This window comes from Sus scrofa, chromosome 6, assembly GCF_000003025.6.
Source record: "Sus scrofa isolate TJ Tabasco breed Duroc chromosome 6, Sscrofa11.1, whole genome shotgun sequence".
NCBI classification, from domain to species: Eukaryota; Metazoa; Chordata; class Mammalia; order Artiodactyla; family Suidae; genus Sus; species Sus scrofa.
Window position 1 is genome coordinate 101,196,223 of NC_010448.4, and position 25,847 is coordinate 101,222,069.

General features: G+C 46.9%; 1 protein-coding gene and 3 long non-coding RNA genes across 4 annotated transcripts in view; 2 read left to right on the forward strand and 2 right to left on the reverse strand.

Annotated features, from left to right (window-relative positions):
- Window positions 1-13,572, forward strand: part of LOC102161139 — a 30,146-nt gene extending 16,574 nt beyond the window's left edge. The window contains exon 4 of the long non-coding RNA XR_304057.3: window positions 12,740-13,572. This is a non-coding gene — a long non-coding RNA (uncharacterized LOC102161139). The remainder of the gene's footprint in view (window positions 1-12,739) is intronic.
- The window catches only part of LOC102164613, a 65,945-nt gene extending 50,776 nt beyond the window's left edge, over window positions 1-15,169 (reverse strand). The window contains exon 1 of the long non-coding RNA XR_002345027.1: window positions 14,697-15,169. This is a non-coding gene — a long non-coding RNA (uncharacterized LOC102164613). The remainder of the gene's footprint in view (window positions 1-14,696) is intronic.
- TMEM200C (transmembrane protein 200C) lies at window positions 15,630-21,352 on the forward strand. The gene is made up of 2 exons (XM_021096085.1): window positions 15,630-15,767; window positions 18,583-21,352. The coding sequence occupies exon 2, from the start codon at window positions 18,680-18,682 to the stop codon at window positions 20,558-20,560; it is 1,881 nt and encodes a 626-aa protein (XP_020951744.1). The 5' UTR covers window positions 15,630-15,767; window positions 18,583-18,679; the 3' UTR covers window positions 20,561-21,352.
- Window positions 19,152-25,847, reverse strand: part of LOC110261172 — a 54,437-nt gene continuing 47,741 nt past the window's right edge. Inside the window, exon 3 of the long non-coding RNA XR_002345025.1 lies at window positions 19,152-19,235. This is a non-coding gene — a long non-coding RNA (uncharacterized LOC110261172). The remainder of the gene's footprint in view (window positions 19,236-25,847) is intronic.

The following is a 25,847-nucleotide window of genomic DNA, read 5'->3' on the forward strand; positions in this document are numbered from 1 at the left end:
CTTTTTTTACTTGTGAAAGTAATCATCCTTTTTCTGTGATATTGAATTTCTGATTTTATAAACTGCCTGTTTTTAACCTTTATCCCTTATTCTTTTTTTTTTTTTTTTTAGGGCCTCACCTGTGGCACATGGAAGTTCCCAGGCTAGGGGTCGAATCTGAGCTATAGCTGCCAGCCTATGCCACAGCCACAGCCACACCAGATACAAGCCGCATCTGTGACCTACACCACAGCTCATGGCAACGCTGGATCCTTAACCCACTGAGTGGGGCCAAAGATCGAAACCACATCCTCAGGGATACTAGTTGAATTTGTTTCCACTGTGCCACACGGGAGCTCTTTTTATCCCTTATTCTAACTAAGATCTTTTTTAGATGCTGGAAACATTTTTACATGTCAAGGATAACAACTCTTTGGTGACCATTTTGAATTTTCTTTCTGATATTCATTAATTGAAATGTTAAAACTTTTATGTAGCGCAAACTGTCAATTTTTTTCTTTATGACTTTGCCCCTTGATTCCTGGTTAGAAGGAGTCTCACCACCCTGTGATATAATACATATTCAATATAATACATATTCAATCACTTTAGCTTTTTTTTTTTTTTTTTTTTGGCCACACCTGTGGCATATGGAAGTTCCCAGGCTAGGGGTTGAACTGGAGGTACAGCTGCCAGCCCACACCACAGCCATAGGAACTAGGGATCCAAGCTGCTTCTGCAACCCACACCACAGCTCAGCGCAACGTCAGATCCCTGACCCACCGAGCGAGGCCAGGGATCAAATCCACATCCTTGTGTATACCAGAAAGATTTATTTCCACTGCACCACAATGGGAACTCCTTCTTTACTTTTTTAATGGTCTAATTTTTTTTACTTTTAAATGTTTAATCCATCTGGAATTCATTCTGGAGTACAGTGAAAAGCAGGGACCTGACTTTTCATTTTTTTAACTTAATAGCTAACCTAGAGGAATTTATTAAAATTCTTGACCTTCTCACAAAAATATCATTTTTGACATGTTACAAATCTTTCATTGATTTATCCATCTATGTATTTTAAATTGTTTATATTCTTTTAATTAGAACTTTAATCATTTATTCTAATTATAATTTTATGACGCATTTGTATCTGCACATCTTTTTTCCTTTACCAATTTTCTAAACTTTTTATTTTAAAATAATTATAGATTCACAGGAAGTTGCAAAGATAGTTCAGAGAGGTCTCATGTACCTTCCACTGGGTATTTCCCAGGGGTTATGTCCTACATAACTCTAGTACAATACCAAACCAGGATTGTGACATTGGTGTAATGTATATAGAGAGTTGCATTAATGCAATGAAGTAGCAAAACTTAATCCATCACCACAAGGTCTCTGCTGTTCTACCACTTATAGTTACACGCAGCCCCCTCCCTCCCCACCACCATCCATAACCCTTGACAGCCACCAATCTGCTTTCCATCTCTACAATACTGGCATTTAGAGAGCGTTGCAGAAATGGATTACACAATAGGAACTTCTTGAGATTGGCCTTTTTCTCTCAGCATCATGCCCTGGAGACCCATTCAAGTTGTTGCAGGTATGAAGTTTGTTCCTTTTCATTGCTGAGCGGTTTCGGCCATGGTGTGGATGTACAGGTCTATAGGCCAGGCACCTAGTGAGGGACATTTTGTTGTTCCCAATCTTTGGACATTAAATATAAAGCTGCTGTAAACAATCAAGTATAGGATTTTGTGTGGATATAAGTTTTTATTTCTCTGGGATAAATGCCCAGACTTATGAATGCTGGGTCCTATGGTAAGAGTATATAAGTTTTTTTTTTTTTTAAGCTACTAAATAATTTTGGAGTTCCTGCCGTTGCGCAGTGGTTAACAAATCTGACCAGGAACCATGAGGTTTCGGGTTCGATCCCTGGCCTTGCTCAGTGGGTTAGGGATCCGGCGTTGCCATGAGCTGTGGTGTAGATCACAGATACGGCTCGGATCTCGCATTGCTGTGGCTCTGGCATAGGCTGGCGGCTACAGCTCCGATTCGACCCCTAGCCTGGGAACCTCCATGTGCCAAGGGAGTGGCCCAAGAAATGGAAAAAAAAAAAAAAAAAAAACCAAAAAGACAAAGCTACTAAATAATTTTAAGAGTGACTATCCTATTTGACAGTCATAGAAGCAGTGTATGGAGACCCCGATTCTCCTCACCATCACAAGCATCTGATATTGTCGTTCTCTCTTTTTTAAAATTTCAGTTTTTCTAGTAGAAAAGTAGTGATAGCTCATCATATTCTTCATTAGCATTTTCCTAACAGCTAGTGATAATGAACATCTTTTTGTGGGCTTATTTGTCAGCCAAACTTCCTCTCTGATAAAATATCTGTTCATGTCTAGTGCCAATTTTCCAAGTGGATTATTTGTTTTTTTAACTATTGAGTACTGAGAGTTCTTTATATATTATAGATATGAGTCCTCTGTCAGATGCATAGTTTACAAATATTTTCTCTCAGCCTATACCTTATTTTACATACTCTTAGCAGGACCGGCCTTTCACAGAGCAAAAGAGTTTAATTTTGATGAGGTCCAATTTATTGATTTTTGTTTTCTGGTATGGATTATGCATGTTTAAAAGCCCTTCGCCAAGCCCAAATATGTCCCACAGGTTTTTTTTTTTTCTTGTTTTCTTCTAAACATTTTATAATTTTCCATTTTACTTTCTACTCTAATATGTTTATTTTATTTTTTGATGTTATGGCCACACCCATGGCATATGGAAGTTCTCAGGCCAGGGATTGAAACTGAGCCACTATTTTAAATTACCTCTTATTTAAGGTGTGAAGTTTTGAGGCATGCTTGTTTATTTATTATCAATAGGTATGCATGGTATTCAATTACTGTTATCATTCATTTTGCGTATATCCTTTAATCCAGAAATTTTTCTTCTAAAACTTTTCCCAAAGGAAATAATTAGTGTCCCGTTACTGCTTTTTTTTTTTTTTTTTTTTTCCCTTTCAAAAGTGCCTTGGCTCCTCATACCTCCCTACTCTTACATAAAAACTTCAGAATTTCCATTTTGCTTTATGGAGACATAATTTACATAAAAATTCCTCCATTTTAGGTGTTTTTAAGTATATTTACAGAATTGTGCAACATTTCTATCACCCTCAAAAGAAACCTCGAACCTATTTGCAATCATTCCTCCATTCCACCTGCAGCCCTAGAAAGCCACAAATCTACCTTCTGTCTCCACAGATTTGTTTCCCTAGACTTTTCATATACACAGAGTGATAGATTCCAATATCTGATCTTTTGCATCTGGTTCCTTTCGCTGAGCAGGATGTTTCTGCAGCATCAGTGTTGCAGCCTGTCAGCAAACGACTTCCTGCCTTTCTACTGCTGAGCACCACCCACTCTATGGAGGCACCACCTTTTCCACTGACGAGCTGATGGGCCTTTTCCATTGACAAGCTTTTTAGCTACTATGAATAATGCTGCTACAGATGTTATCAACATACAAGTTTTAAGTGGAAATATGTTTCCTTTTTTTTTTTTTTTTAGCCACACCCTTGGCACATGGAGGTTCCCGGGCTAGGGGTCAAGTCGGAGCTGTAGCTGCCGGTCTACGCCACAGCCACAGCAACCTGGAATCTGAGCTGTGTCTGTGACCTACACCACAGCTCATGGCAATGCTGGATCCTTAACCCACTGAGCGAGATCAGGGCTCGAACCTGTGTCCTCATGGATGCTAGTCAGATTTGTTTCCGCCGAGCCATGACGGGAATTCTGGAAATATGTTTCCATGTCTCTAGAATAATGTTCATATGTTAAAAAGAACAACCCAGACAGATTTTTACTGGAATGGCATTATACTAGGAGAATATGTGGCATCTTTACAGTACTGAGTCTCTACATACAGAAACATGGTGTGTTCCTGCAGTTGTTCAAGTATTAGACCCTCCTTCCACTTTTTGTACCTATGTAGGTGCCCTGGCTAATGGGGTGCTGTCTAATCCTTCCATGTCATTTTTGTACACTTCCCTTTTGCCCACAGATCCACTCACTGTCTGATACATGGAAGGTACACGAGACTGGTACTCCCAGTCACTTTCTTTGGTGTTAGGGACACAGCAGTGCACCAAGACCCAGTAGCCACTCTCACTGAGCTTACTTTCTGGTTGAAGGAGGGGACAGTTTGCCTGAAATCTTAAAACAGCTGACACAGGCGCAGAGCAGAGACAGTAGTGAGTAAGTGAGTGAGAAGTAGAAGAGGAGGAATCCGCGGTCCAGGCAAAGGACAGGACCACCTTTCCGATGCAGAAGGTCTCCGAGATGCCAAGGACACAGATTTTTAGACCAGCCTGCACCTAAGGCTCTGGCCTGACTCATCAGGTCCACAGTGCTGGGAAGAGAGGCTGAGACAAAGAATGGACCTGCTGTCGCGTTCAGGGAACTAGAGCCAACATCCTGTGACAAAACATCATGGAAGAGAATGTAAAAAAGAATATACATATTATATATACATAATATATATATTATATATAAAACTGAGTCACTTTGCTGTATGGCAGAAATTAACACAATGTTGTAAACCAACTATACTTCAATAAAACTTAAAAAAAAAAAAAAAGAATGGACTTCTGCAGCCTTCACTAAGGACAGGCCAGGAGGAGCAGGTGGGCGAACCACACTCCCAGAAATAAAACACCTGCAACAAACCCAAGGAGACTTCCACCTACAGTCTCATCAGTTTGTAAGATTCTGTAAATCTGTGTAAATTCTCCAGGTGTATTATTTAGATTAAACAGGCTCGTGGCCCAGGTGATTGACAGCAAGACTCTCAAATATGGTGGTGCAACACCCCATTCTGAGAATGAGTTTGGGGAGAGAAAAATCCTCAGGAGGATGGATGTATGGATGGATGGATGGCAGTGGATCCCGACAAAGAGGAGAAGGTAAAAGTGTCACTGGGGGCTGCCGACAGGAAGAAAAGGGGGCTGAAGAAAGGCTTCCTTCCGGAAGCTGAGAACCTCGGCCCAAAGGCCCCACAAGAGCCGGGGGTGGAAGAAAGACCCTCGGAAAGTCTCCTGAAGGGCTGTACAAACAGTTCATCCCCCACCATCCGCCTCCTACTTGTGCAGTGCTGTGATGACAAAGCATTAGCTCCTCTCTGGAGTGAACACCCCAATGCAATCCTGCAGACGGCAGTGGAGAGAGGCATTAGCATTCGACGTGAGCTTAGTACCTGATTTACAGAGAGAGATGTTTCGTGGAAGATGGACGCAGAGTAGATTACACCCTTTCTCAGTCTTCAAACAACCCATGCCCCCCAGGAACTTGTTCCTCTGAGGACCGGGAGGTTTTGTGTACCAATAACCAGAAGAGACATCCCCTTGGTGATCCTGAACCTTCTGGGAGTTTCACTAATGATCAGGCGAAGGGAGTAAACACTACCCTAACTAACAGTGTGACAGAACAAAGGAGGCAGGTGTCACAGACACAAGAAAGGATAGAGAAATGAGAGCAAAGGATTTGCCAGGATAAAGACAACGCACTGGGGAAAAAATAGATGCAACTGGGGAAACGTGCCAACGGATACCTCTAGGGTATTGTCCAGAGAAACAAGGTAGTTAATGAGCTAGAGAAACCTGAAAAGCAGTGTTGCTGAAGGAGACCAGAACAGAAGAATAAGATAGAGGTACCTACGTGTTTGCAGGGTGGTCCTGGGGGTCACTGTGCTAAGTGGCCAAAGCAAAAATAATAGCTGAAGACACAGATTCTTAGTTATCTCACTGTCATGACAGCTAAGCCCATGTTTTAAAAATCATATTCCTAGAGAACACTGGTGTTTGTAACTAGGCCAAAGTGTCCCATGGCTCAAATAAATGATGGTACTCTTTTCAAATTTTTAGGGGAAAAACTGTTATCAGACAAAGGTGCACAGTCTTAAGGTTTCCTTCCAAAAGGATTCCTTAAATATTTGATGCCTACTATAGTTTGATGTAAGAATCTAATAGTAGATGGTTTGTGATGCACCTGAAAATCACACATGAATTTATTTGACTTGGTATCTCAGAAGGTTCCAAGGACGGCTCTGAAATTTTCAAACATCCCATCTCCTGAAGAAGTTTGAGAATCCAATCCAAGTGAGGGCAAAGGCCAGAGCAGTATAAAACCACACCCTCTGGTTTCTGTTTGGGGACACTGTAATTTTACTACAACCGGTGTTTCCAGAACACTGGCCTAGAGAACATTACAGAAACAACCTCTCCCCAGTTTCCACAGCTTTACATGAGACTACCAGGGGCCAGAAGACAGGGAGGAATCTTTAAAAGCCATCAGGTGCTTTCTTCAAATCACATCATTCAGTACCAACTATTCAACATTCATCATTTAAATACTGCATTAATATGTATTGTGTCCAAGAGGTTATGCAATGTGCCCTTGAGATTTTTATGGCAGCAAAAGCAAAGAGGGAATCAAATTATCTAGTTTGACTTGCCACATCCTTTAAATAAATAGGACATTGTTAGTTTCCACCTCACACAGAGAGGTGAAGGATCACCCAAGAAAAGGTACAAAAATTATCATTTTGACATGGTTTAGCACTCTCCCTGTCTTGCTCAGAGATGGAAAGACTAGCTGACTTTTTGATGTCTTTACATGCTTGCGAGCAGAGATGGACACAGAAAAGCAGAGAGCTAGCTCCACTGATGGAATCCTTGGAGCTGTAACTTCCTCTGCGTTGAGAAGCGTAACTCCTAGTCCTGCCCTGCCTGCCTGCTCACCTGTGCCCTTCACCTTCGCAGAATCCTAGAGACATTCTTTTAGCTGTCTCTGAGTTGGGGGACTTTGAAAGGAAGCCATTAAATATATATTCTGATGGGGAAGCTCTTTGTGACTGCTGGAAATGACCATCTTTTCTAATTCTCCTCTGATAGGTTATGAAATAGCCTTTTTTTTTTTTTCTTTTGGCTTTTCTGGGGCTGCTCCCACAGCATATGGAGGTTCTCAGGCTAGGGGTCGAATCGGAGCTGTAGCCGCTGGCCTATGCCAGAGCCACAGCAACACAAGATCCAAGCCACGTCTGTGACCTACACCACAGCTCACGGCAACACCAGATCCTTAACTCACTGAGCAAGGCCAGGGATCAAACCCGCAACCTCATGGTTCCTAGTCGGATTCGTTAACCACTGAGCCACAACAGGAACTCCTGAAATCTCAGTCTTGATCACAATGTACTTATCTCTGTAAATGGGAAAACCATCATTTCCTTGGACAAAAAAGCAGAGCTGTCACACTGATTGACATCAAATTCCCAGGAAGTACAAGTTTTCCATCACTGCATTAATATTAATGTCATCAAAAGCCAGAAGTTATGTGACTGGGAGGAACTGGCAGGAAATCTGTAACACCACTTCCCATTGGCGAGCTGAATGTATTAAGCTCTTCAACGGTTTGCCATAAATATTCAGAGCTCTACAGACCTTTCTGTAGCCAAACCCTAATCCTTGGAGGAAGTGCCTTTTGGAGAATAATAAAAACCTGAACTATTTGGAAGCATTATCTCTGCTTTTTCTGCATATCATTTTCCAATATACCATACCAACAGTGCACCTCTGAAAGAGCTGTGTAATCGCTTTGCTTCGCCTGTCAGGAAGTCACGTTGGCATCTTTCTCACTAGAAAATAAATACTTGTGATGCTTTCCTGACGTAATGAAGGTTTCCGTCTTCTTCGGGATAAAGAAGCCAGCTGAGACTGCCGTCAGTCAGATTTTAGAGAAATTCAAAACTAAATTTAGTGTGGAAAATGCTGTGTGCTTTTTTCCTTCAGAAAAAAAATGTATATGAATGTTACTTTGATTCCATTTTAATCATGTAACACATCTTTGTGGTTCTGATAAGATCAGAAGAGTTTCATTGAATAAAAATACTCTCTTGATGCTGATTTCTTGGTGTCATGTGTTAGACATCTATGTGCTTTGGGATGGTCATTTGGAGGTAGGCAGTTGTGTCTTTTGCTCTGACTTTATACTCTGAAAGGATATAAATGTATTACAGTTGTTACAATGGGATCATCTAAAAGGGAGGTGTTAATTAAAAAAAAAAAAACTGGGTCGCACCCCCTTTAAATGAGAGCTTATTTCCTCCTTGGGGTCATTTGAGTTCTAACGCTCATCAGTCCCAAACATTAAGATTCTACAGTTCCATGTTCAGGAACTCAGCAATGGAGATTCCCAAACAGTGTGACATTACGGGGGCCCCCAGCACCCAGATTCCTCAACAGCAGAGAAACTTTGGGAGCCACACGATGGTTGCAATGGCCCAAGCGTGAGACTGTGGGAACCCAGGCCTCCTTCATAACACAATTATTGCAGGAGTGTGGAAGCTCAGAAGATAAGGTGAGAGTGTGGGGCCCCCTTCACCTAGCTGGGACTCACCAGGGACCGCAGAACACGCTGGGGAAGCTCTCCCTGGCTACTGGATCCCACCCGAACCCCATAGTGGCTTTTGGCCTCCATCTGCCCAGCACCCGATGATCCCTCTGTCAGGGTTCCTTGCCAGCATCACAACACTGACAGCTGAATAACGCTGCAAGGCCTCAGCGCCTGTACCCCAAGCAACCCCCATGGAGACAGCTCCCCCATGTCCATACAGAGTAGGCTTAGTGACAGGATGGGATGGGGTCCATCTCCATGGCAAGGACTCAGTTTCTACCTCTAGACATTCGTGTAGGGGTGCTTTGGGGGTGGTGGAAATGCTGGAGACCAGAGGGCCTCTTCCCCACACCCACCTCCCCAACTGCCCCGACCATCTCTTTGCTCCCCCACAGCTACCTTGAAAGACAGGAGCCGGGCAATACAAGTACAGCCAGACCCTTAGGTATCTAAAAACATGTGTAACATCACATAACTAGAAGAGGCAGAGTTACTTGAATGTAAATGATCTGAATCCAAAGGAGTCATCCCAGGGTAGAGTAAACTTGATCTTTCAGAAAGCTGGATTCACTTCATTTCCGCCAAACTGGTTTCCTAGACGGATGCGTAGGGATGCAAAAGCCACCACATTTTCATTTCCTCTCCATTTGAGCTAAAAAGCTGAGCTGTTAAGAAACACACACTTGGCCACAAATGCTGTGTGCCTTTGGGTGCACTACTGGAAACAAAGAGTTAAAAGCAAAATTCTCTTTCCTTCATGCACAGATGCGTGAACTGTCTTTCCTCACACCTCCAATGAGAGGCCTGGGCTGGAGCAGCAGTTCTGAGGCCACTGTGCACCCAAGTCATCTGGACATCTTGTTAAAATGCAGATTCTGATTCCACGGATCTAGGATACAGCCCAAGATGCTGCATTTCCAATGAGCTCCCAGGTGAAGCTGATGCTGCTGGTCCACAGACCACAGAAGAGTATCTGAAGGTCCCTTTCTATCCTAAGCATCTTATCTCTGTCAATAGCATGCTTGGCCCCTGCTCCCTGGGCTGCCTGGTACCCATCGGAGAGATTAAGTTCACATCAATACTGCTCACATGCTCAGTTCTATGCCTTCACTCCACTTTCCCAAATCTATTCCAGGTCAAGGAAGTATCCTTAACTAGCTTTTTCTCCCCAATGGTGTTTTTCTTCTAAAGTCCTCTAGCACTTAGAGATCATCCCTCTTGCTTTGCATTGGTCACTAATTATTTTTTGATGATTCTAACTAAATTATAGGTTAATAGGGCCATGTTGCCTAATCTTTGCTTTCCCTGAATACTCTCAAATGGTTGCCTCCTTTTCAGCCTTCATTTCTCAGTGCAAATGCCACTCCTTGGCGAGGCCTTTCTTGAACACCCAACCTAAATTAGTCTCTCTCCCTGTACCCTCTGACCAATCACCCTCTTTCAATTTCTTTGTAAGACGTCTCAGGTTTTGAAATTTTCCCTCTTGTTTCCTGACTTGTTTATTACCCACCTCCCCCCACCACAGAGAGGGACTTCGTTTACACTGTTCCTCTCTACCCCATGCCTAGAATAGTAACTATAAGATAGTAGGTGCTCAGTATATATCTGTTGAGTGAATAAGGGCAAGAATCAAAGAGCTGGGCATGCAAGAGGCACTTGAAAAAATGCTTAGTGGATAAATCAGAGACATGTCACTTGCACTCTGTTTCTTTGCTTTTGAAAATGAGTTCCTCATCTGTGTGTTTCTCCTTTCCCTCTGGGAACTCATAGCAGCTAACATGCAATTAATTGTGCAGGGAGCTAGGACATGTGAGTTTCTATTAGTTGTCAGTAGGACAAGTCTTCTATCCATGGTGCCTGTGGATTATAGGAAATAACAGGAGCGGTGACAGTGTGGACATTTGGGGTGCTTTTCTGGAACATTTTAGCAGTGGGTCTCTTCTTGGCCATTCCGCTCTGCAGAGCCCTTTCCCAGCCTGGCTTTGATCTGCTCTCAGGCCTGCCAACACACCCTGGTTTTCTCATTTCATACCTCATTATTGTACAAGGCACACAATCCAGCTTTGATGGTGTACATGGAAACTGGAAGAAAATGCAGGCCATGGGGGAAATGGAATGTACAAAAATGAACCCACTTATTAAAGAAAACAATCCCAGCTAGGTCTCTAGAGCTTGGTGATTTGCAAAATTAAGATTGAATGGGTCTGAAGGCAGAAAGTGAAGGCTGTCTTTGTTGCCCACCATTTGTCTGGATGGAGCTAGATGCCCCTGTCTGATGGGTTGTCAGGAAGGCTCTTTAGGTGGTTCATCATTTCCTTTCCTCTGTGGTGGCAGCACTTGGGCTTGAACCCTACCATCTTTCAGAAACACAAGAGAAAAGCTGGACGGGAACCCTGACACAGCCGAGTTTACCCTTCATTGCCAAACAGAAGTTCTCGAAAGTGATGCTGAGTTCTTTCTCTTGGAGGTTCATCTGTGGAGCTCCAGGGAGTGGAGGCCGAGGCAGGCACAGGTCCCTCTGGCACAGCAGCGTTGCACAGGGAAGGGCTGGAAACGCAAACCATGTAACCTTTAAACTGTGAGAAACCAAGGCTTGCACTCCATGGGCTTTGAGTTCTATTGCTCCATCCAGGCTCTGCTGGGTGTTTTCTTTTCTTGCCTACTCTGTCCCCAAAGAAATCTAATGGGGCTTTAATCCACAGCTGCATTCCGTATTTTCTACTTCATCAGGCTCTCTTATCCTTTGTGTGAGCCATGAAAAAACTGGGAGGCTACCAAGGTACATAATGGTGGGATATGGATCAAAGACAGTGCCCGGTGGAATCGGAAGGTCTGATAAACCAGAGACAGCTTTTGAGCATAGGTCCCATGCAAGACTTTATTTGCTAAATCTAGTGCTTGCTTTACTGTTCCCTTTGGTCACGCTTTGGTTTGTCCTGTTGTTTTTTTACTGGCAGGAGTACAAAGAAAGAACAAGGAGAGGGGAGGAGTGAGATATTTGGAGTCTCCTGTCTCACTTGGGATAGTGGTTTCCTTCTTCTGCTTTCGAGTTCTTTCTGTGAAGATTCTCAAACTTCCAGTCTGAAGAGTGCCCTCTTAGTTGTGTTTTTACAAACTCCTAATTTCTTTTTTTTTCTTTTCTTTTTTTTTTTTTTTTTTTTTTGTCTTTTTGTCTTTTCAGGGCCGCACCCATGGCATAGGAAGGTTCCCAGGCTAGGGGTCTAATCGGAGCTGTAGCCGCCAGCCTATGGAGCTGTAGCTGCCGGCCTATGCCAGAGCCACAGCAACACGGGATCTGAGCCGTGTCTGCAATCTACACCACACTGGATCCTTAACCCGCTGAGCAAGGGCAGGGATCGAACCCGTGTCCTCATGGATACTAGTCAGGTTTGCTAACCTCTGAGCCACAACAGGAACTCCAAACCCCTAATTTCACCCTAGAGTGACAGGAGTGTGAAATCTGGGTTCTCCCACTAACAGAAATTAAAGGCCCTGGTCACTGTACAATTAGCGAGGCAGCAATAGAGAGTGTTCTCACTCCTGAGAGCGGGCCTCTGGAGTGGCCCGGGGTGTGCGCCATATGGGCAGGCAGCACGGAATCTCATCAGCTGATCCTGCAGCCCCATTTCAGAGCAATTAAGTGCAGGTCCCTACCATGTAGATGCCTGGCAGTATGAATAGAACCAGAGAGTGAGGGTAACAAGCTGGGAGACGATGTTCCGACTGCAAGGATGGTCACTAAATGTATCAAGAGTTTACCACGCACTGAGCACTGGTGCATGTGCACTACCCCGGTTTCATCCTCACCACAATGCTATGAGGTAGAGTGTGTTAGGATCCCCACTACAGATGGGGAGACTGAGGCAGGGAAGATGACATCACTCACTTATTTGATTAAATTATGAGGAGCTTGTGGATGATATAAACTGGTTCCAGAATACACGATTCTAAATTACCTCTGTTTCTGCAGCCCCAACAGTCTGAGAGAGAACAGGGCATGGGGAGAGGTGGGAACTGCCAGGCTGCTGACACAGCAAAGCCTTTCCCACTGCAAGTTCCTGGAGACCAAGTGGGGCCGCGTGGGGGGTGGCAGGCTGGCCACCCCCGGGTCTCCCCCTGAGCAGCCCAGGAGCACAAGCAGGCCAGCCAGGCCAGGTTAATGAAACAGTCAGGGGAAGGAAATGGATGGTGAATAACTTATGAAAGGGAATAAATTACATAAGGATTGTTTTCAAGAAAGAGCAGATGAAAGGTTTCAGGTCAGAGTTTAATCCAACTCAACTAAGCTCATCTTTTCCGTCTTCTTTTCTCCCAAGGCCTTCGTTACTCTCCGGCTACCGTATGTTCTGACTGACCTGCTGAACCCCGAGTTCTTGAGATCCTGGTGGATTATTATGATTTGGTAGCCGTAGCCCTTCAGCTTTCAGCAGGGTGAAAAGGGGTGTCCCGCGACTTCAGAAATCATCCAAATTGAACGGCCAGTGAAATTAGGAAATAACTCCAGAAGGGCCAGGAGCACCGCTGCTCCTTTACAAATAACCATGTCACTTGGAAATCCGTGGGAAGGTATGTTGATGTTATATTATTACAGAAGAGATAAAGGATCCACTGGAAACAAATGTGTTCTGATTTTCTTCTGACACCCTGAGCTACACACAAAGAAAAACTCCTGCAGATGCGAACACTCAGGTGAAATGAAACAGTTCAAAGTTCCAAAGAATGCAGTTTGGAAGGAAGCCTTTGAATAATCAACCATAAATTTTATTGCAGTCATCAACATGAGAAAAATATGTCCCAAGGCCCTGTTTGTCTGGAAGAGGACTGTCCTCTTTTCCAAAATCCCTCATAGGAGTTTTAACTGTGCAAATGATGGCTAGAAATTAGGCAGAAATTTGAAACTATTAATGGCTTAATCCACCTCAGTGCTCGATGAAGTTCTGCAGTATGGTCCCAGTTTACACAGCTCAGCAAAAGAGGCCCATGAGGCTGGGAGTTGCCACCTGGCCCCAGGCAGCCAGCTGGGTAATGAAATGAGATCTCAGATCCAATCTTGGTGCAAAACACCAGGTTATAACTGGGATTCAAGAAGTCTAGATACTCAGAGCCAAACAAAAGCAAAACAAACAAACCAAAAAAAAAAAAAAAAAAACCTTCAAAATGACTGTTAGACCTAGTGGTTTCTCCTTTGCAGTGATTTCTCTAAAAGGAAACAGACTGAAAGCAAAGGATTGAAAACTTTCCCTTCATTAGGGCTTGTTGTCCAGCATTCTGACTCTGAGCAGGAACTGAGAGGGAGAAGGAGGTGGGTTCCGAACACCCCATCATTATCCAGCTTCATTATTTGCTTGAAAAGGGGGTCAGAGGCCACCTTTCAAAGACACAGGTGCAGGGCTTCCTTTGATGAACCGTCTCTCCTCCATCCCCTCCCTTCTCCCCACTGTCTCCAGCCCCACCTCATATGCCTGCCGCTGGCCACATTTCTCTCTTTAAACCGGGAAATGTTTGGTCTTTATCATTCTTTTTGCAAAATGCAAGCTCTAGCTTTAAACCCAAGTAAATACTGAGTACCTTGACCAACGATCTTGTAATGGGAACTGTGGGCAGCAAAGCCCTCCTGGGTGGGTTCTGTGGACACTTTACAGCGAAATTCAGAATCTACAACAGCCTCCCCAACCATCGCCACCAAAATATCTGTCTGGACCCCAAAGTTCAGCCAGCACCTGCTTCATCAGCTCTTCTGCTGTTTTCTCCCTGCATCCTGGCCGCCCCATTTCAATAGATAATTGAAATCTTTCCTACTTTCTTCTCAGTTCTCCGTGGGGAAATTCCACTTTGCAATTCTCTTTTCCCTGTCATTTTTACTTTACAGTTGAGAGGGCAGGGATGAGCTGGGAACCAGGATTTCTCTCTCCCTCTCGCTTTTAAAAAATGACGTAGAGAGTTTGGACAGCCTCCCTACCCCCACCTCCCCCCTTTGATTTTAGCCCTGATTCCTGGAGAATTAATAGTTTTCCTTTTAATGCTTACTGATTACCGCACGGGTCCGAGCAGAAGGGGCTGCCAAGGAATAAGCCTCGGAGCTGATTCTAATCTCGGATGAGTCCCAGCTGCCCGCGTCTGGGGGAGCCTCCTTGGTCCCGGGAGGCCGGCCACAAAGCCCAGCGTGGCTGGAGCTCGAGGACAGCTGACAGCGGTTCCACCGGCCCCGCGGGGCGCGCAGCTTGGCGGGGGCGGCTCCACTGGGTCCGCGGAGTTCGCCGGGGGACAACTTACTGTGTTCGCTGTGCGTCCACACTGCAAACTCCCAAGTGGGAGGGGGTACAGCAAAGGCTGTGTCGTGTCCAAGAGTAGAGGCAACAAAAGAGAAGACAGAAGAGGAAAGGCAGGGAGGGAGGCAGACAGGGAGGCGCGGCGCTACCCCATTCTCCCCGAGCGCGCCCCTCGGATGCTGATGGGGAGCCCCTCCCGGAGCGGGGGCCCTTTCCTTCGGCCCCCTCCGGCCCGCTGCTCAGACAGGTAGTTGGGGAGAAAGAACAAAGCTCCCGGCCGGGGCAGGCGGCGGTCCCGAGGCGCCCGGGGGCGGGAAGGCCGAGGCCCGGGCAGCCCCGCGCCCTGCCCTCCCGGCTCTCGCCCCCGGCCCGGCTCCAGCCCCCTCCTCCGCCTCCCCTTGAGCCTCTTGGTCCTCGGGGGAGCGGTTCTTCCGAAGGGACGCGCGCGCGCTGGAGAGGAAGTGGGGGGAGCCGGGGCGGGGGGGTAGGGAGACGGCCGGGCGGAGGGGGGGGAGGAGGCGGGGGATGGGGCGGGGGGCGGGTGCGCCCCTGAGCAGCTGAGTCGGGCCGGGTACCGACTGCCATCCTGCAGCAATTTCCCTGTGTCATGGCTCCGGTCTCTTAGCAACAGCCGCGGGTCCGGCCGCCCCGAGCCGCGCGTGCAGCCGCCGCCGCCGCCGCCGCCGCCGCCGCGGGCTCAACTCCACCCGGTGGAGCCCGGCGCGCCGCAGCCACACAAAGAGGCGCTGGGCCGGCCGGGAGCGACGCGGGAGGACAAGGCAAGGGGCAGGGGCCGCGGCGGCGGGGAGAGCGGCTCCAGGCAGTATGAGGGATGCGGAGGACCTGACACTTCTTGGAAACTCTTGGAAATGGCTCCCGCCCCGGCACCGGAGGGGGCTGCGAACCCGGGGCGGGCGCTCGCCCCCGCTGGGCTGCTGATCCGCGCTCAGATGGAGGGCCCCGAGGCGCTGTCCCTGCGCTCTGCCGTCGGCTCGGGCTGAAAAAGTTTCTCCATGGTTCCTTTGTGTCGCCTGAGCGCCCGTTCGCCGGCCCCGAGCTGCCCCAGTCTTTCCGGGTAAGTGAGCGATATTGTTTGCTTCCAGTGCTGCCATTTTGATCAATTCTGTCTGTCCCCGGTCCCCGAGCGGCCCCTCCCCAGCCCTCCTGCATGTGCCCGGGTCCCCGGGGCGGGTGATCGGGAGAGTCATTTTCCTGGGCGGGCCACACAGCATGCGCTGCCCAGATAAAAGCGAGTTCAGGATTGCCCTCACTTCGCTCCAGCCTGTCTTCTTTCCAGAGGCGGACTCCCAGCTGCTGCACTCATGTGACTCCAACATAAATAAGCAGACCTAAAAGAAGGGCAGGGGGCTCGCTGCCCTACCAAAGGAGGGGGCCAGGGGTGCAGGACCAGGGTGGAGTCCCGGCAGGGCAGGGCACTCCCAGCCAGTGGGCGCTGAGCCTCAGACGCCGAGTGGGGCTTAATCCATCATGAGCCGAGAACTTGAATGTCTCTTGGAAGCAGTTGTATTTTTAGACATCCCTCCTTTGCTTCCCCCATCCTCCATTCCTTAACCACCGAAAGACCAGCACCAGGCAGTAAATTGCTAGGGCAGCCAACCTCGAATGCCAAGTTTGTTTTCCTTCATTATGTATGAAGAAAACCTCAGAGGTGGGTCTTCCTTGCCATCTGACCTTTGTCGGCATTTCACATCCGATGGAGATACATTACAAAGGAGTTCAGACTTCAACAGGGCTGAAGGAATAATGAACTAGGGAGTTAATTACCAGCTATTAAACTAATTTTAAAGATCTTCTGTAAACGATTGCTGAAATCCATTCTGATCTTCCTCACATTCTACCCAGAGCCAAAGCTGCCTGATGAAGGGAAATACATATGTGTACCTTCTTCCCTCAAGACGTTCAGCATCAGTGTCAATGCCCAACAAAATGTTAGCCCTTCTGTCCTCCAGGAGAGCCACCCTGCCAACTGGGGCTGGGTTTGCTTCTAAAATGTCTGGCTCCTATATCCTTCTTAAAATAATCACAGATCTCCAGATTATTACATTAAAGATGCTGGAGTCTAGGGATCACTTAAACCAGCAGTCTCTATGTTACAACTACATAATAAATGTGTTTATGATGGCATGAAAATGGACAGTAAACTACTCTTATTTTTTCAATCTGTACTTACTGCTGCAGTACCTTCTTAAATCCAAATTAAAAAGGTTTATAGATGTATTCTCTCTAACCCCTCTCTAACCTACCTAGCATTTCTCTCTACTCAAAGCCAACTAAGTTCCAAGGAGATACTGATTTGCAAATATCTTTAATAGCTGATTACCATTTTCTTTTCCACCAGTGGAGAAATGATGCTGCCTGTATAATGGAGGGAATCACGGGCCAAAGCTCTTCACCAGGCACCAATCAAAAGCAAAATTCTACCTAAGTAATCCCACATTTTCAAAGGGTAATTTATTCCAAAACATGAATTATTCTATAAAAGATAAACTACCCAAAGGCTTGTGAGTGATATCTAAGCCTTTCAAACTCATACAATGCCCTTACTTTTAGCATCTCCATTATAGGAGGGAACACAACCAGTGGAACAGAAAATGTTTTACTCTGGGGATCCAGCAGGATTGAAATTTTTAGAAGCTAACAGACATCCACAGAGATGCAGCTGTGCATTTTTACCTACCAAGACTTTCTTATAAACAACTAAACTTCCTATAGGATAGTCTATGCATTCTTGCCACCCTCCTTTCCTAAAAATGACCTCATGAGACAAAGATGAAAACAGCTCTCACTTGGGGAAATGTCATTCTACAAATCATCATTATTATGTACACTGCTGTACCTAGTTAATTGCCTACTTATGCAAATACTCGGATTCTTTAGAGAGATGCTAGCACATTAATAAGGGGTCAGAGGCCATCATGGCAGAGTTCTGCTTTTTTCTTTTAAGACTGTTAATTTCCCCACCTGAGGGGGGGGGGACTTTCTCTTGGAGATTCTAGGGGACCTCTCAGATTCCCTGCTGAGATCTAGCACATGACACCTTTAAGGGAGTTCCTCTGAGGCGAGGACGCCAGAAGGAAGAGCGCAGTTACATAACCAGTTACCTAAAACTAAATATTCCACCCCAAGAAGCTGTCCAGATGTTGCAGAAAAGAAATGAGGAACCGGCTGTGAGAGGGATCTGCGTGCCTTGAGCTGTAAGAACAGCGAGAGCCTGGGGACAAGTTGGTGGAGGGAGTTCCACTGCCACAGTACTGACCTCTCTCTGTGGTGTTCTCCCAGCCTTGAACTCCATGTTAATTACCTCGGGTAAATAAGCCGGCTGCCAGGATGTGACTTTTACTTTCCACCCAGGGGAATGATTTCCTTTTGTCTTTATAAAATGGTAACTTTTGTGCCTGTTTTAGGGAGTTTGGACCCCACGCTGACAGATCCCTCTGCTCAGTTAAGAGACTTGGCAGCTCCCCTGGGAAAGCCCTCACCCACTACTTTGAGTCCCCACATGCAGTTTTTACTAATGGTCACAACTCTGTTGGCTGCCAGCCAGGAGGGTTTTAAGTGAGCTATGCTGGCGCATTACCTACAACGTGTGTGGGGGATGGGGGGAGAGCAGGCAGGCAGCAAGGCGTTTTCTCAAAGTGTTTTATCATCTCCTATGAATTACTGCAACAGTATTTATTATTACAACAATGACTCTTCCCTAAGCCATTTACCGCACCCCTTGGCCCCCACGTACCGCACTCGGGTTAGCGGGTAATGGAGGGGGGAGGGGGGCGCACACGAGCTGGTATCCGGGAGCGGGACAATGGCAGCGCGTGGGATGTTGCTGCAGCCAAGCCTATACCCTCTCACTGTCTTCCTCTGCTTTGCAGCAGGAGGAGGTGGCAGAGCAGCTAGTGGGCAGCCGGTGCCCCCCCCCACCCCGCACAGGCCTCCACAGGGGCTAGCCCCGCACTCCACCCGCTCGCCATGATCGCCACGGGCGGCCTGTTGAGGATTTCCGCCAGAAAGCAAGATCCCCTCCGCCCCCCGAGCCAGGTCCCCAAACGCAAGCGGAAAGCCAAGAAGAGGCGCAAGAACGACGTGGTGGTGGTGAAAGGCAAGCTGAAGCTGTGCTCCATCTCCGGGCTCATTGCCCTCTGTGGTATTCTGGTGCTGCTGGTGGGCATAGCCATGGCGGTGGTGGGCTACTGGCCCAAGGCCAACGGGGCCAATAAGGACGGGGTTAAGCAGCTGCCACCCACGGGCAGCGGCCACCGCGTCCCCACGATGACCAACAGAAGCAGCAGTGGCAGCAAAAAACAGTCCGGGAACCACCTGGGGACTCCGGAGGGCGTCAACTCCAGTTCGGTGGGCGCGTCCAGGAGCACGCCTCCAGCGCGGTCCCCCGCCCCTTCTTCGTCCTCCTCCACGTCTGTGGGTTTCTTCTTCCGAGTCTTCTCCGGCTACCTGCACTCTGACAAGCTCAAGGTCTTCGGGCCCCTCATCATGGGCATCGGCATCTTCCTCTTCATCTGCGCCAACGCTGTGCTCCATGAGAATCGGGACAAGAAGACCAAGATCATCAACCTACGGGACCTCTACTCCACCGTCATCGACGTGCACAGCCTCCGCGCCAAAGACCTGGCTGCAGCCGCCGCCGCCGCCGCGGCCGCCGCCGCCTCCTCTTCGTCCTCTGCCCCCGCCTCGGCGCCCCCCGGGGCCGCGCCGCTCAATGGCTTCCTCGGCTACGTGCAGTCGCGGGGCCTGGAGCTGAAGCCCGGAGGCTGCGGAGCTGCCGGGGACGCCTTCGGGGCGGCGGCCTTGCTGGCCAGGGGCGCGTGGCCCCACCCCGCGGCGCTGGGAGGGGGAGGTGGGGCCCGGGGCGCCGCGTCCCCGCCGGACCTGGCCTCCTCCCCGCGCTGCCCGCGGGAGCCCCCGAGCCTGGCGGAGGCCGTGTACAGCATCTACCGCGAGCGCTCGGGCGTGGCCGGCCGTCGCCGGACCGCTGCCGCGGAGACCGCCGCTGCCGCCACCGCGGCCGCCAGCAGCAGCAGCAGCCCGGCGCCCTGCAGCCCCCCCGGGAGCTGGGGACGCCAGAGCACCGCCAGCTCCCTCGTGGGCTCTTCGTTGAGCGCCTTCGCGCTGCTGCCCCTACCCGGGGAGCGCGACGGGGATGGGGACGCGGAGGGCGCGAGCTGCGGCTGGCAGCGGCCGCCCGGGGAGCGCGGCTCCCGGGAGATCCCGCGGGGCGAGCTCGACCTGAGCTTGACCGACCTCCGCTGCGCCCCGGGCGGCGCGCGCCGGGCGCCCCCCGAGCCGGAGGAGCCCGGGGGAGCGGCGGCCGCGCGCACCACCAGGGGGCAGGGCGGCCGCCTGCCCAGGACCGGCAGGTACGCGGCCCTGCGGCGCCGCAGCACCAGCGGGCTCCCGGACTACCGGGCGCCTCGGTCCCCCGAGCCTCCGCCCACCTCGCGCAGCGCGGACCTAGACCTGAGCCTTCCTGCCCAAGCCGCCTCCCCCTCGCCCTCTCCGCGGCGGGAGCGCTCGCCGCCCGCCGGCCTGGACTCGCCGAGCTCCCAGTCGGATGGGCCATCCTGCAGCAATAAGGGCTACACCCCCCTGCGGGAGGCCGGCACCTCCCTGGAGTCGGTCATGTACACGGTAGCCGGTGACAGTCCAGCCGGTGAGGCCGCCACCGCCCCGGGTGCGGAGGAGAGCCCCCCGGAGGATCCCAGCCGGGAACCCCCCGCGGCCGAGGCCCCCCAGCCCGGGCAGAGGCACTTTACAAACAAGGAGAAACTCTTCATGATTTCCCGGTCTCACGCCACTGGGGTCGAGGACGGAGAACTGGAAAGTACTGGCATTTAGGGAAAGAGGGAGCAGAAGGGAAAGAGTGAGAAGACAGGGGAAAGGCCCGCTCGAAGCAGTGAACTTAACAGTTCCCTATGTCCTGGTGGGTTTACCCGAGGAAATCAATCGTTCACTACCCAAAGAGCTGCAGAACGTTTGCCTTGAATTGCGTTCATGAGATTCCTGTAGATAACTCCAAGCAATTTTTTTTTTAAAAAAAAGCAAACTAGTCTTATATGTCCGATGGTGATTGTATGTTCTCTGAAACCAAATGTATTAAAAGGTCAGCAATCTAGTTCATTAGATAAAATTCTCTTAATTTTCTTAGGATCAAAATAATATATTTTTGACAGTAACTGTGCACTTTACTCCAACTTTTTTTTTGGATCCCTAGTTGCCCCAACCTGTATTCTGCCGCTAGTTTCGTCCATAGCTGCTTGTGAATGACAAGCTTTTTTCCTCCTATGCTTTTGCAAAGCATAGAAGGGTTTGTCTCGGTTCTCTGAGAACTGATATTACTATATGAAGTCAAAGCCAAAAGCATGAGTTTGTCCGGAAAGAGCATTTTCCTTACCCTACCCCCACTCTGCTCATCCGACTGCCCAAAGGCCTCTTTATTTTTTAAAAGGGTATTTACATTTTGCTATGAGAGTACCTAATGGAGACCGAGGGGGCCAGCCTCTAGATGGACTGTTACTCCTAAATTCACTGTATCAAGTACACGATACTTCATGGAGTATTATCACACCTGTATTGAAAATAGCATTAATATGAAAAATCTTTTTCTAATAAAAGAGGTTTCCAAACAAACAGTTACACATAACATTGCCTCATTTTGCCTTGAAACTAATACTTCTAACACATGTAAAACATTGAACAGTTCAGCTGGTAAATCTAAAATATTTTGCTATCGCACGGCTACTGTGATTCTAGCTGCCTTCCCTGGAGGTGCTCAGCACCATCCTCAATCAATTTCCAGCATATTTTTAACTTTTAAATAGAGGGTAGAATTGAACATTGGGGAGTTTTTCTTTCAAATGGAATGAAACATTAAACAGTAATTTTCTGCAGTAGTCTTGTTTACCTCTACATATTAATTTACAGAGCACCAGGTTTAATATTTCATTTTCATCTTCTTGGAGTCGACGCTTTGGTTTTTGCTTTTAAGTTCATGATCTTGAATCCCTGGCCTGCCTAGGCTAACAGGTAATGTTTCAGTAATGTGGTGGATCTTTTACACTTAATTGTATTCAAAGTCAATTCATTCATTTCCAAGACCATTAGACAAATGCAGTAACTAGTGGACCCTTCTGAAGCCCTCTTCCCTGGAGTATGAGCTGAACATCTTGGGAATGTACTATGTTTGGCTGTTCCATACACAGCTGAGGCTATCATTGCAGGAGGTTAAAATACTGATTTTCAAGGGAAAGTCAGTCAGAGATACGGCCATGCTCATCTCCATGGGTGAAGCAGTGGGTCCAGTAGAAAAAGGGCTGATTCAGGGGTGACACTGGAACCCCCCTCCCAGCCCCCGCTTTTGGCATCTGTGACCTAGAACAAGTCACAGATGCTGAATCTCAGTGGTCAAGTCTATAGCTAGACATACCTCATAGAGCTGTGAGGGGCAGAACAAGGGGTTATACCAGCAGAGCCAAGTCGTTTAGAGCGATACTCAAATACAGTGGTTATCATAATTATTATTATTATCATATTACCTGGATGCGTGCCTTAGAACCCTGGGCTTTCCCTCCACCTGAGTTCAAGAAAGCCTGGGCTAAAATCTGCAATATCCACTTACAGTCTGCATAAATGGAGGCAAATCACTTAATCCCTCTGGGCCTTGGGCGGATGAAATAATCTTTATGATTGCCTTCAGCTCTGAAAGCTTTGCTTCATTTCAGGGTGTTTTTTTTTTGTTTTTGTTTTTGTTTTTGTCCTGGATATAATCATACAGTATTTGTACATACAGCTTGGCCAGGTAAATATACTACTTCATAACTACCATTTAGCCCAACATTGTGTAATCAGTTTTTAAAGGACCTCGTTTATTCTCAGATTGAATCTGCATTAAGGTAATAACACACTTTAAAGCTGTGGATTAATTCATTTGACTCTTGCATAGAGCAAAAGTGAGTTGCCACTCGTAAGAGTGACAAACATAATCCTATGTCCAGGTAGTGTTAAATTTCACCAGTCTCAACTGTTTTATCACACATACGTATTTTAGAATTTCCAGTTTTTCTTCTCCATTCCCGTACATACTGAGTGATTTAGATACTGACAGAGAATTTGATGAGTTGTTTAAAAAGAAAAAGCAGGCCCTAGTGCTCTAAATGCTGTTTGCAGACCTCGGAAAATGCACTGTAAGACATTTAGCAAAATATAAAGCCACCGCCTCTTAGTTTAACTAGAGAGGAATGGGCAGAATACTTATATCTTACAAACTTTAGACAATTCAGTCCCACCAACTGTTAAGTTAATCAACTTAACAGATTGCCTCCTTATGTTAATCAGATTAAATAAAAAAATTCAAAAACTCATTGATTTCCTGAACACAGGCCCTCTGAAATTAAGTAACTTCAGCACATTCATTTAGCTCAGTATCAAGTCACATTTATCTTAACCACGGAGCAATTAAACTGGATTTTTTTTTAACCTGAAGATAAAGGATGAGCCCAGTTTTCCAGATCTTGGGAAGAGCTGGGCTTTCATCAGACCTCAGAAGGAATCTTCCGCAACCATGACCAAAGCAATTCACAATCCTTCCCCCCACCCCGCCTTTTTTTATTAAGGGCAAACATGCAGCATATGCAAGTTCCCAGGCTAGGGGTCAGGTCAAGCCATGGCAACTGGGGATCTGAGCTGCATCTGCGACCTACGCCACAGCTCATGGCAACACCGGATCCTTAACCCACTGAGCAGGGCCTGGGATTGAACCTGCATCCTCATGGGTACTAGTCAGGTTTGTTACCACTAAGCCACAATGAGAACTCCACAATCCTTCCCTTTCATGGAAGCAGGGCTCTTCTGCAGTAATAATGCTCCCTGTTCCCTACTTCTTACTCTGGACCATGTTCTGTTCCGCATGCACTGGACAAATCATCCCCACTGCTGCTCACTCAACTCTCTCCAGGTAGTGTTATTATTATCCCCACTTTAGAGAGAAAGACACTGAGGTCAGGATGGTGGAGAGGTCTCACCCAGGTTACACAGCTGTTGAATGGTGGAGCCAGGATTTACACAGAGCGTTCAGGATTAGCTGTACCTCTACAAAGATGCTGAGGTGAAGCTGGCATTTCTGGATGTCGTCAATGGATATCCTACATTTTTAGCATCCAGCTTCATTCCCTTCCAGAAACTCTTCTTCGGGATGTCCAGAGACGTGTTAGAAGGCTCAGCCAGTTCAAGGCTGGAGTGTGCCCTTAGGTCTTCAGACAGATCTAATTAAGGTCATATGCTTTGTGACTTTGCAGGGTTTGCTGAAGTGAACTTAGATCATGGAATCAGCCCCCCCCTCCTTTATTGATACATGAGGTCACTAAGAATTAGAAAGACGGAATAATTTGTTAGAAGGCAAATAGCAGTGGCAGGACTAGAATGTTAAAATAATTGCACTAACTGGCATCTGCATTGCCCCACATCTGAATTTCTATCATACTAATTGGGTGACCATGGACAAGCTACTCTATGTCTCTGTGTCTCGATTTCCTTTCCTATACAATGGGAATAATAATGACACCTGCCCCATGGGACTGATGCAAAGATTAAGCGAATTCACACCTGTATAGAGTGCTTACAACAAGCTTGGCACAGAGAGGATGTTATCAAAAGTTTAACAATTTTACTTAAAATTAACCAAGAGTTCCCTGGTGATCTCGTGGTTTAAGGATCCAGTGTTGTCACTGCTGTGGCTCGGGTTCCATCCCTGGCCCAAGAACTTCTACATGTTGTGGGCATGGCCAAAAAAAAAAAAAAAAAAAAAAAAAAAAAAAAATCAACTGCTAAATAGAATCATTTTATATGGCCCTCCTTTTTATTAACAGGATCACATTAGCTTTAAAATCTAGAGTGTAAGGCAACATAGCAAGTCGATTTGAAGGGGTTTTGAAACACCATACCTGGGTTTTCACATCCATTACCTGGAGATAAGAAAGAGCATCTGACTCATGGAATTCATGATTTAAATGAGGGCTACATAAACTAATATACTTAACGAACTTAGAACCACTACTGGCACAGATAAACCTTCGGTACATGTTAACTACTATTATTAAGGCAAAATAGAGAAAAGCAATTAGTAGGCTAAATTTACTTCTCAGTTGTTAGGGACAACCACAAACTTACTGTACTGAAAAGTCTCTATAATTTGGGTATATTAGAAAAAAGAACATGAAAAGTAAGGACTGAGACTCCTACAAGGCCCCTATTAGCCCACCAGAACAAGAAGAAGAGCTGGATGCATGTTTCTCATGGTCCCGGCATCATACAACAAAGAATGAAGACACAAACGGCTTACTTTGCTGCACTTGGCCATGATTATTCCATTTCTTCCATGTTTTTTATGAGGCTGGTTGCATCAGAAAGACCAGGCTAGCCACCCTGATCCCCCAGATCCCAGCCCCTGTCTACGAGAGCAGTGGGCTTTTAAACTGTCTCCACAAAAGTTTTTTCTATACAAGCTTTTCTTTAGTCATTTTCTGTGCTTTTTAAAAGATGCATTTTGAAAAAAAAATTTTTTTGAGTTAGAGAACTTAAAAAAAAAGCAAACCCTGCCAAAGACACTAAATCAGAACAAACTAAGTATATGAATTTGTATTTTTATCAGAATAGTATTTTTGTCAAGATATTATCTATCTGTATCTATCTATATCTATATATCACATTTTACAGTCACATAAAGAACAGGATTGATCTTTGTGGAGTCTTTTTTCTCTGGACCCAGACCATTGTATTATTCATTTATTTTATTTAGGACTAAAAATCATTGGTGACCATTGTTTTATTTATTTACCTATTTCGGACTGAAAATCATTGGGTGCATACTTAGACTAAATTTTTGAAGGACAAACTCGGAAACACATTCTAAGGCTCCCTCCTCCACCCTCTCTCTCTCTGGGGAAATCATCTTTTAGGTGTTCAAAAGGAATGACTTCCTTAAATGGATATGAAAATTATATATTTTAAGGCACCACAGATTGGGGAGTCCAATTGCACTAACAACGATAGTCAAACAGCCACCTGCTGCCTCCAAAGACGAGGGGAGCAGCTTATATTGTGTGTGCTGTCCATTTCTCGATGATAGCAA

Bases quoted from the DNA above. Each gene is read 5' to 3' on its own strand.
- TMEM200C (XM_021096085.1), top strand. From the start codon at position 18,680: ATGATCGCCACGGGCGGCCTGTTGAGGATTTCCGCCAGAAAGCAAGAT.